Source organism: Furipterus horrens, unplaced genomic scaffold (assembly GCF_987537825.1).
Source record: "Furipterus horrens unplaced genomic scaffold, mFurHor1.1.pri manual_scaffold_1, whole genome shotgun sequence".
Classification (NCBI taxonomy): Eukaryota; Metazoa; Chordata; class Mammalia; order Chiroptera; family Furipteridae; genus Furipterus; species Furipterus horrens.
The window spans coordinates 201,366,115-201,378,496 of NW_028327171.1; the positions used below are offsets into that span (position 1 = coordinate 201,366,115).

The following is a 12,382-nucleotide window of genomic DNA, read 5'->3' on the forward strand; positions in this document are numbered from 1 at the left end:
GACTCACTGTGCAGCCAGGCTGCTTGGTGAAAGTGACTGTGCATCTTCTTCTGTCCACGAGTGCGTTGTATTATCAGAGCTACCTGAAGTAACACATTTATGTAAGTAACTATTTAACATGTTGGCTTAAAGCAGTTATTTTTCTTAGCAAAAATCATTTCAGGTGAAATTAAAGGGGAAAAATGCAGAAAGTCTGCAGAACTTTTCCCGGAAGGATTTTGCAAGTGATGTCTATGTTTTGTTTTGTTTTTTAAACATTTAAGATACTTATAGAAAATAGAGGGTTACTAATCAAAATAATCCCAATTGTCAAGCACACACATTTATGACAAATTCTTTGTGTATGAAACCATTACATTATTTTATCCAAAGCCCAGGATACATAGGCGATTCTTGAATAGTATAATGCAGATTGACTACCATGTGACTTGTTAATCAAATGAAGCCAATTTCAGTCATGGATCACGGGAATTTTCTTTGCCTTCATTTGTCTAGAACTTAGGAACATTTGCCATCACTAATCTATATTTTTCATCTTTCAAAAAAGCAGCTACTGATTTCAATTGAATGCAGCTGTGAATGCAAATTGGCTAATTTTAACTGAACTGTTTTGAGTGGTCTCGAATAATATGAAGTTTTGGAGTGTGGAAGGTAATAACTAAGTTGGATCTAACGGAAACCATATGTGGAGACCTAACTTAACATTGAGAATTGCCCTTAGAAGTCGAATAGGTTGCTGATTCAGCTTGCTGCATAACATCGTATCATTAAAGAGTAAGTGTGCAATAATATTCACCTGAAAAATTGAAAATGAAAATATTTGAAAGGGTTACTGGATAAATAAAAACATTATAAATCCAATGTTTTCATTCAGCCCCTTCAGGAAAACAGTATCACTTATTGCTGTCTTCTCTTCTGACACTGTTTACTCCTTATAAATAATCCAGTATGTTTCAGTGCTATCATTTTTAACACTGGCTTAATCATTTTCAATAGGACATTTTACTACCAGCATCAATAGTTCTCCCATGGTCTTTAGTTAGTGTGTCCTAAAACCTTCCAAAAAAGGTCCTAGTGCAGAACTACGCAATCATCCATTCTTTTCCAGTGCTGGCCATTTAGTCTATTTAAAGTAGCATGCGTGTAAAAGAGTATCACAGAGTTAAAGACCTTATTTATCTCTGCATCAGTCATGTTTGAGTAATGTGTGCACCATCCCTAGTATGTAGCAGAGTGGCTGTTTCAGTTTTCCTCTTCAGCAGAGCAGAGTTTTCTTGTGTTCAGCTCAAGCTGCAGCTAAATGTTATTGCTCTGGTAGTAATGCATCAGTGAATTAAAAGACCATGAATGAAGATACACAAAATAAATAAATTTAATAATAGTAATACTAATTATTTATTGGCATCCATATACAGAATAATCAAAGGTAGGACTCCATTGAGATTTATGCTTTTGCAATGTAGAAGTATATAGAACCACCTTTCTAAGACCAAATCTTTCTCACTTTGAACTCCAAAGTGATACTGAGCAAGTTTAATGTCATTTGTATAATATATTCCATGGAATTCCACTTCCTCATCGAGCTATTAAAATGAGTAAGTAATAGAAATTAACTTTGTACATATCAATGATAGACTTGACCCCGATGTTAGTAGGTACTTTTCCTTCTGGTCACTTTTTCCTCTGGACTATAAAGTGTCTTGGAAAAGATACTGCATTAAATAGACTTTAATATAGGGTGAATGTTATATACTTTTAAAAAGTGAGAATTTATATTTTTATTTATAGAATTGGGCATCTTTAAAAATGGAGCCCACAGACATAGAAAAAAAATCTAGTGCACTGATACCCTCTTTTCACCAGTAAGAATGGCTTTCTAGTTAAAGATATAATTTGATATAATTTACTACTTTGCTAAAGAGCAAACTTCAATGAGTTACAAAGGTAATCTTTGCTCTCAAAATTCAGTGTTTTTAAGTGTAAGTGCTAAATACTAAACTGTGACACAGGGATCCTCGCTGAGGCAGAGCAGAGAACTAGGTTCCTAAAGATGGGAAGTTGAAAGACAACCTTCTTCCCAAGTGTGTTTTAGCATCTCTATATTTTCAGGGTTGCTGAGCAGGCTCCTGAAGAAACCTTAAAGTGTGTTCATAATCGAGGTTGAATCAGAGATAGACATGGGGTGGGAGAGGTTGTAGAAATCAGAGCGTGGGGAGAATTTGAGGGGGTGACTGTGGGAAAATCTATAATGTGGAAGGAATCTGGAACGATGAGTCAAATTTCATCAGTGACTGAAAGTGGGGCCAGCCTGAGGTTCGGTGGCGGCAGGTACTTGAGTGAGACATCCTGGAATCAAGTGTGTATAGGTCCCAGTGAGTAAATATGAGTGAGGTCATTGAGCAAAGAGCTCAAAGGACCTGGCTTCGGGCATAGAAGAGCCAGGATTTAATCCTACTTGCTGGATATATAACATAAGCAAAGTGCCCTGACTCTCTTTGGCTCAGTTTCTTTGTAAAATGAGTTAACAACTACATTTCATGGGGTTATTTTAGTGACAAAAGGCATTTAAGATAACAGAGCACTTATCATCAACACAAAAAAATACAACTTTTTTATCATCCTTCTTTGAATGAGTGGCGTGAGACTTTCAAAGCTCTATCAACCCTGTCATACATTAGAAAGGACCAAAGCCACTCTATTAAGAGATACCACCTCATTCCAGCTTAAATGAAAGTAAAACCAAGGGAGAAAATGTGTTCTCGTCACAAATACCGTTCAATGCCATGAACACTAAGCATGGGGTGGCCTGGCAACGTGGCAGGAGGCTGCACTTGGGCCTAGAGCTGTTGAACTACCGTCACTGGTTCAGCCTTCAGTGACAAGCTCGAGTTTCCTGGAGGATCTGCAAATTCTTAAAAGGATTTTTCAAAGTCTCTACACAAGCAGGCAGAAACTTGGGGTTACGGACTTGTAGAAATTGACGTTAATGCCACTGCACTGGTATCCTCAGAAAGAAACCACAAATTTAATTAAGCATATCAAATTTTTAAATAAAAACACATTTCCTTGATGTATTATATTTCCTTGTCATCTTGACCGTCTGATGTCATGCTTTAATACATGAAAAAAATTAAGCATATGCATGCATATGAAACATGGTTATTGTCAAGTGTTAAAAAAAGCGAGTTATATTGTTCACCAAAAAAATCGTTTGCTGTCTCAGTTAATAAGCGCAGCTTACGTCTCTGGCTTCTAAAGCACTGATGAGCTTTTGTCATTTGTGAAACATTTTTTAACTTTATCTTCTTACTTTATATAATTACAAGGTGTGAGTCTGAAGATGAAAAGGAAAAGAATGGTAAGGAGAAACCTGAAGTTTTCAAGTCTTTAAAATACAAATATAAAAGGAAAAATAATTAGTGTTTGTTAGTGCACTGTCTGGTTTTCTGGTCTGGACATTTTTTTAAGGGTAAGTCTTTTTTTCCCCAATGGTCTTTAAAACCTTGACTTTAACAGCAATTTTGAAAGCTAGTCATTAAGTCTGTAATTGTAGATATACAAAATGCTCTGGACTAACAGCAGTTGGTATCCAAGAGTTCGTTGGACTCTCCAGTGAGAATTCTTCAAAGCCTTCCCAAACCTGCTTTTCATATGAAAACGAATGGTTCGAGACCTTACAATGAACAATCAGCTTGTGACCTGATGCTCTCAGGATACTTATTTATAACCCGAAGTCCACATATTTAAAAGCTGACAAGCTCAACTGAGAAAACCTAATTCTAAACTCATTCAGAAGAGCTAAATGCTAACTGAACATTTTACTTGGGAACTAGGGACTTATTCCTTACAGCCTGAAATCCCTCTCTGTGATTATATGCTGTGTATTTCCATGTGTGTGGAATGTGATGCTCTTCTATACGTGCAAAGGTTTCATACTCACTAGCAACATGCTACAGCCTTCTCAATGAGATTGACAGCAGATTTATACTGATCTATTCACACGCCATTGTCCCCTATGCGTTTTCAAAATGACTGATTGAGTGGCATATTTTTATCAATAAAAAAATCATCCTGATTAAAAAGCAAAATTTGGAAATGAAGGCAAAAATTCTTCAATTTATGTACTTTTTGTTCCAAAAAGTACTGGTAGAAATCTATTTGCTGAGGCTTACTTTTGATATTTATTTTCCGTACCAACTATAAACATAGTTTTAAAAACTAGATCATTTTCACCTAAATAAAAACCCTAGAAAGTCACAGCATCTTTTCCAGTGATTTCTCCCTTTCTCCACACTTTTATTAGCCAGATGTCCAGATTAAGTCCTAGCACATGCCCCCACCTAAGAATAATATCATCCATAAATGCACTCTTTTAAATTTCTAACAGGCTCTGTGACACAGAATTGAATACAGCAAGATGGAAATATAATACCTTGAGCTCGGGAGTTCAGGGTGTACAGCAGATGTTTAACAGATTTATGGAGAGTTCTGAAACCTTCGTTAGTTGTGACACGTGGATAAACCTTCTGCACGGCCAGCAGCGCACTAACGAGTCAAAAAACAATTAAACCAAATTGCATTTCAAGGTTTGCAGACAGAAACAAAAGGTTACTCAAGGAGAAAATGTCTACAATATAGAAAATTGTCTTATAACATAAAAAGACAAGATGCTACTGTTGTTGTTTAATTACTTGTTTGCCTGTTCATGCACAAAATCCCAACAAAATGTTCATGCACCTGACAGAGCGCTTCACGTTTCCAGTTTTCTAAGCCTTGGGACTCCAAGGCCTGAAAATAATGGAGATGTTCACTTCAGTAGTTTCAGTTAAGACTCAAAGATAAGTGATTAGGAACTGCTACTTCTCATGAAAGGATAGCACTTTTTTTTTTTTTTAAGAAAAGAAAAAAACTAAATATTGGAAATTATTTTCTTTAAAAATCACACGCAGATAAAGGACCCAGTTTCAGGAGTAATTGTTATTTAAGCATTTGATAAATATTTATCTCTTGCTAAATTAATGGTAATGTTTTTGAAACAAATGGAGCTTGTCCAAACTAAAGACTGCATTCTCCCCTCTAAGTGGCCCACAGGCACTGCTCCAGGGGTAGCTCAAAATTAATATCCAGACTAACTGGCACTGCCTTCCAATACTATGTTACCAATAAGATGGGCAGTCTGCACTGGAGATGGACAATCAGCAAATTCACTGATGCTTGAATTGCTTCCGTATTTCTAACATGCAATTAGTCATTTAAGATATACCTCCTTTTGTCATTAGTGTATTTAAAAAATGCTGGCACTGTACATGTATGCTTGAATTTCACAAGGACTGTGATTTATACCAATGATCAAGGCTAAGTGAATGCTTTAATTTGCTGAGCAGTAACTATAGAAGAAAGGGCTTTGTTAACAATTTTCCATTGTATAGTTAAATGTAGTACAAATTAGCTAATAGTTTTTCCCTATGTATCTCAGCCAACTGAAGGCTCATTCTAGCAATAGATACAGTATATGCATATATATTTATGACATTCTACATATTTTTGGCATTCTTAACATTTAGATTACTTTAATTTTAGCTTCCTAACTATGAATGAGAGCTACATTTAGAGTGCCAACTTTTTAGTCTCTTCTAGTTTCTAGTATAATATTAAGATATGCATATAGATATAGGTTTATTTGTATGTCAAGATACACATATATATATACATGGTTTCATTTAGTTTTGTAATAATTCCATAAAATCCATTTTATTTGCCTATTTTAAAGATGGGTCAACTAAAATTGAAAAAGTTAAATAACTTACAGTTTTATCCAGTTAATAAGTAGAGCTGATTCTGTCTCATTTCAAAGTTTATGTTCTTTCTACTCTATGACTTGCCTCTGGTGTGGAAACTCTGCCCTGACATGGTGGGGCAGAGACAGGCAGAACATTTCTGCACAGAGCGCACAGACATCATTAACTTGTTATGCCAGGTGTGTGTTTGCTTCTGTATATGTAACAGTCAATACCTCAGGCATTTTTTTTCTTTGCCTCAAATATTTCCTAGTTCTTAGACTTTAGTTTTTTCTGAGCCCTGGTGATGATGTAGACAGTTCAACAGCTCTCTGCCAGCCTTCTCCAAGCATGACCCCCTGCCTGACTCACCTGATCTGCTGTCCCAAAGAGACACCATCAGGGATGGAAAACTTGGCAATCTCATTAAAACTGTCAGCATTATTGTTATTAATATCATTAATAAAATGTTAGTAGACCTAATTCATCTTTATCTAACAAAAGCAACTTAATAATAATTACACATAGCCTCCATCCTCTCTAAAATCCTTTGAACCATTGATCAGAATATTTTTAGATATCTTTCCTGCTAGTCATCATATAATAATGCAAGTTACCCAAAACAAGTTGCCTCATAAAGATAATTTTTAAAAGAGTTCCTGTAATTCATACCTCAACAAATCTTCTTCATAAATGGTAAAAGCAATGAATATTTTTATATACCCTTCTTCATTTCTTGTGATTGCTCATTTTTGCTAATTTCTGGCATAACCCTAACATTATAAATCTGGTTTTGGTGATTTGGTTATATAACAATTTGCAACTTAAAAAAATTGGAGAAAATGATGAAAATTGTTATGGGGTTCATAGAGTAAGATGAACTAATGAGACTGTAATTTGGTGATAAAATATAGTCATTTGCAAGGAAATTGTGGCCTTTAATGACACTCAGTTTAATAACAATAGTAAAGAAAATTTAACTATAAAAAATGGTCAATGAAGGACATTCCAACAGAAATGTAATGCAAGACATATTCAATTTTAAGTTTTTTAGTAGTCACATTGAAAAAGAAATAATAACATGTTTTATTTAACCCAATACATCCAAAATATATCCTTTTAACACTTAATCAACATAAAACTATTAATGAAACATTTTAAATCTTTTATTGTACTAAGTCTTCAAAATTCACCATGTATTTTACACTTAAGGAGCATTTCAATTCAGATGCTAAATTTTTATTTAAAAATACTTAATCTGTACTTAAATTTCATTACATTAAAAGGTGAAAAAATAGGTTCACATACCCACATTGTTCCAAACATACCTAAAGGTTTACCAGTTACAGTGTCAGCGTTTAAATTTTAAATTAACTGATGTCAAATATAGTTAAAAATTTAGTTTCTTAAGTTGAAAACCACATATGGCTAGGGGTTATCATATTTTTAAAAATGAGTATATACATTAGAAATAAATAAATCACACATAAAAAAAGAATTATTCTGATTAGTTAAAAGTTGAATGTCATCTGCTTCAAAATAACTTGAAACTATTTCTTTTTAGCTACTTTCCTTTTATTCTTCATTACTATATAAGTTGGTTTACAATATTTATAATCATTACCTGAGAGCAAACTTTATTGCATAATGTTATTATATCCAATAATTTATTTCATGTTTTAAGAGAATTCAAATAGCCATAGTGCATATCTTTCCTATGTATTATACTCCACCAAAATAATACTAGAATATTTTATTTATTTATTTGTTTGTTTATTTTTGATTCTCAAGTATTTTTTGATCTTCTACCTTCTAGTGAATATTATTTTGTGGGATTTCTGTCTTTTTATTTGTTGTTTTTTAACCAAATTTCATTGAGGTATAATTCACATATGATATGATACAGCCAGGTTACAGTTCAATAAATTTTGCCAAATTGGTATACTTAAGTTACAACCATGCTAATAAGATACAAAGCATTTTGATAACCCTGCCCCTCTCCCCACATTCTCTCAGTCTCCCAATAGTTACTCCAGAGTGCACTGATCTGATTTCTAACACTTTAAATTAATGTTGTCGATATGAGCAGTTCGTTTAAATGAAATAACACAATATCTGCACATCCAGTATGTTTTTTCATTTTTTGGTTTTGGTCCTTTTACCAATATAATATTCATAAGACTTATTCACCTTGTTGAGTGGTCCAGTAATCTGTTTATTTTTCTTGAGTAGAATTCCAATTTATAAATAAACTAATTTTCTGCCATTCTGTTCATAAATATTTGTTTTTATCCTCCAATTTTTAGTTATTATGAGTGAATCTGTTATGAATGTTAGCATATAAGTCTTCGTGTGGGCATGTTTTCATTTTCTTGGGTAAATACCTAAGGATAGGAAGCTATGTCATATGGCTCCTCTGTTATCTCCATTAGAGCTGTCACACTGTTTTTCAAAATGATTGTATCATTTTATACTCTAACTAGCAATGTATGAAAGTCCTATTTGCTCTACATTCTTGCCAACAGTTTTTTCCATTATAGTTTTGTGCAGTGTGGTCTGAATATTTTTTTACTCTTTTCATTGTTATTGTGCTAAGAGCATATGACTTAGATTTTTTGAGTTCAATCAGGTCCTGGCTTTGCCACTTACTAATTGTAGAACCTTGGGGAAGTCATATGACTTGCATGTTTCCTCTTCTATAAAATGGGGATATCTGTTGTCTTAATCTCAAAGCACTATTGTGAGGATTAAATGAGATTAATGGACCAGCATAAAGGCTTATTATAAGGTCTTTGAATAAACATAAGCTCTTGGAAGCTTTCCAAAGAAAATGAGAACACTCTCTTCTGGAGCATCAGACATGAGAGACAGAATACATTGTATTTTTAATAATATATTAGAGAAGCAGCGTGGGTTCTGAAATTAGAAAACTCAGGTTTAAATCCTTCTAGCTGCATGATAACCAGATATTTAATTTTTATGAGTCTTTGTTACATCATTAATAAAATAAATGATAGTTTAGTTGTAGAATTTAATATGTACGAGATCTGTCCAGAAAAGCCTAGCCATTATTAATATAACAAGAATGGGTTGCACAACATCTGTGTGACCTGGAATGCATATACGTGAACAATGACAACTTCACTGTACTAGTCAGTGGGGGTGGTAGACACCATTGAGTCAGCATATGTACTGTGTAGCCACTGCATTCAAAATGACTGAGTAGAGCAAGGAATCTGTATCAAATTTTGTATTAAGCTGGAACATTCCTCTGTGAAAACTATTTGGATGACTCAGAAGGCCGCAGCTCTGGGCAGCTGGTGATTGGCAACTTCACCATGACAACGCACCCGCTCATGCATCATGTCTCATGCAGTTTTTTTGTGAAACATCAAATCACTCAGATGACTCAGCTGCCTTATAGCCCAAATTTGGTGCCCTGTGACTTCTGCCTTTTCCTAAAATTAAAATCACCTTTGAAAGGGAAGAGATTTCAGACTGTCGATGAGATTCAGGAAAATACAACAAGGCAGCTGAAGGCAACTGGTCCCAAGGTGCCTACATTGAAGGGGACTGAGGCATCATTGTCCTATGTACAATGTTTCTTGTATCTTGTATCTTCTTTAATAAATGTCTCTATTTTTCATATTATATGGCTGGATGCTTTATTGACAGGCCTTGTATAGAGGGCCTACTAAAGTCTCTGATGTGTAGCGGACACTCAATAATTGATAGTTGTTGATGTAGCTGGTGTGCTAATTTTTTTAATGCACATTTTCAAACCAAAGTACAAGTCGATTAAATTCTAAATGTTGGCCATATTCTGATTTCTTTTATGAGGAAATCTTTAAAGAAGTTGCTTCTGTAAAAATTTTCAAATCTCCATATTATGTGTCAAATAAAGCCAACTCAATATGTAGGCTCAGAAAGATGACTTACGGGCTGGTTACACATGATATAGCCCAACCCCCTTGAGATGGCTTGGGTCAAGACTCCAACCAGCAGAATTGTTTTATAGTGGATGGTATTAACCCAAACCTAGTGAGATCGTTTATTCTTGAGTGGCTTGAATGCTAGATACATGGAGCTCTTGCTGTCCCTGAATGAGCCTGAGCCAATGTTCCAATCTACTGTTGGACCTGCTAGACACCTCTTTCTCAGAAGTTCAGGGATACCAACTGACAATCTAGTTGTTAACATTAGTGTTCCTACTCACTGTCTTATGTACATTTTGATAACCCTGAAGACCTTAATGTGTGTTTATTTGCTTATCTAATATCTTTAACTTCACTGCTAAAATCTGTACTAAGGTGCTGAAGGGTTATTTGCTCTGTGTTTAAATTATCTTCCTACCAGTGATCTTCACAGGTAATATTTTTAAAAACTGATATATTTTTTTGGTGAATAGTGACATCTCACTTAACTCTTACATTTTCTTACCTGTTTGCATTTCGAAGAACATCAAATACATGGCTTAGTGTTGTGCCATTCTGAAATGCATTTGGAAAACTAGAGAGAAGTTGCCACACAGCTGTCTGCTCCTGCACTTTCGAGAAGAAGGACAGCACTTTGACCATTTCTTGAAATATTGTCTTCTGGTTGTTGGGGTCTCTTGATATCTTAAGAAGGAAAATGACAAGTAGGACAAAATGCAACTTCAACATTCGCAATCACATGGCATATTTTCTCTGACAACATTAAACATCTAGATTTTCATATAAGCAATTCTTTCAGATTTCATTCAGTTTGATATCATCTTTCACTTGAAGAGACTATAATTATTTTTTGTTCTTAAGCATAATTGCATTTTTTCATATACCTACAGAAATTGGAATATTTAAAGTTAAACAGAACTATATTTGAAATTGTATTTTTTAGAAGTTAATTAATTTCTTAAAATTAGCTTCTGAGTAATATTCTTGTTTTTCTCTAGGACCTGGTGTGGAGTTATAGACATATCTTCCCTCTATTCATTAGTAGACCTTATATTTTTATTTTTTGGGTGGAGAACTCTTAAAACTTTATATGCACATATTTATATATATAGTAGTATATACATATATATAAGTGTTTATTATTACAACACATACTCAATGGAATAAAATATTTTTACAGTTCTTTTGTAATATCAGGACCTTTAGTTATGATAAATATAGTGAATGAACCTGTGTAATAATCAATCACATCTTGTTCTATAAACAAAACCATGACATTTGCTCTTACTTTGGATCATAAGACTCAGCTAGTACTTTCGGAAGTAAAGTATTTCTTAAACTCAAAGCAATTTCTCTTAATAAGCTTATTCGTACTCAAAGAGTCAGAACTTTCTGTCTTAATTCAAGGTCTTTCATGCTGAGAATGTTTCAACTATGTATTCTTTTTGTTTGTTTGCTTTGTTTAATATTTTTCAAAATGGATGTTTGTATTAGATTTATTTAAATCACAATCTAGCAAATCAGTTCTCTAATAATAGAATTTGTGTTGTTTTAAACGTTTTATTTATTTATTTTTCACTTAACAGATGGTCTTGGAGACTTTCCAATGTCAGTACATATAGCTTACCTCATTTTTTTTTTTAGCAGCTTGTAGTATTCTATAGCGTAAATGTAAACATTTCCTAGTGACAGAAAATTAATTTCCAATTCTCAGTACCATTCATACATTCACCAAATATTTGGTGAGCATCTACTATGTTACAGAAAGTGATGTAGTTACTGACAATATAGGAGCAAATGACAATGTCATTTTTGTTGGGAGAGACATGCCTCATTGAACATCTTTGTACACATATTTTTGTGTACATATGTTTCTGTGTGATAGGTTTCTAGCAGTGATATTACTGAATCAAAGAAAAATTATGCATATTTAGCATTTTGATAAATATTTCTAAATTCCCTCCAAATTAACAGTACATTTTATACTCCCATAACCATCTATCAGAGGACATGCTTTCCCATAATCTATTTATTGCCCGAATAGTATCAATTCTTTTTAGTTATGAGAAAAGTAACATCTAATTATTCCTTGATTAACAGTAAGTCTTATAGTGTTCTATACATTTATTGGTCATTTATATTTTTCTATGAATTTCCTGTTCAGAACCTTGCTAATTTCTACTGAGCTACTTGTTTATTTATTTTTATGGGAGATTTTTTATATATTGTACATTATATTCATGGTGTTTTCTTTCTCTCTGCCTGTCATCCTTGTATTAAATTTAATTTCTGTTGTCTCTCCAGATACTTTAATCCCAAGATCATGACTGATTAATAATTTCTTCCTTTCTATGTTGTTGAAAGTTTGACATGCTGGCTACTTCCCTTGTAGTCACGTCCTCTTTATTAAAAGCAATTAAATATCTTTTTATTTTTCCATTACAGTTGACATACAATATTATATTAGTTTCAGGTGTTCACCACAATGAATAGACATTATGTAACTTACTAAGTGATAATCGCAATATATCTTGTATCCATCTGATACCATAAATAGTTATTAGAATATTATTGACTATGCTGTACTTTACATCCCTATGACTATTCTGTAACTATCAATTTATACTTCTTAATCACTTCACCTTTTCCACAAATTCCTCCAACCCCCTT

General features: G+C 33.6%; 1 protein-coding gene across 1 annotated transcript in view; it reads right to left on the bottom strand.

Moving 5' to 3' along the window:
• Positions 1-12,382, bottom strand: part of ABCA12 (ATP binding cassette subfamily A member 12) — a 171,433-nt gene that overhangs the window by 85,327 nt on the left and 73,724 nt on the right. The window contains exons 7-9 of the mRNA XM_090283410.1: positions 10,218-10,396; positions 4,433-4,545; positions 8-83 (exon numbers count right to left, since the gene is read on the bottom strand). Coding sequence (XP_090139536.1) covers positions 8-83; positions 4,433-4,545; positions 10,218-10,396 — 368 coding nt within the window. The remainder of the gene's footprint in view (positions 1-7; positions 84-4,432; positions 4,546-10,217; positions 10,397-12,382) is intronic.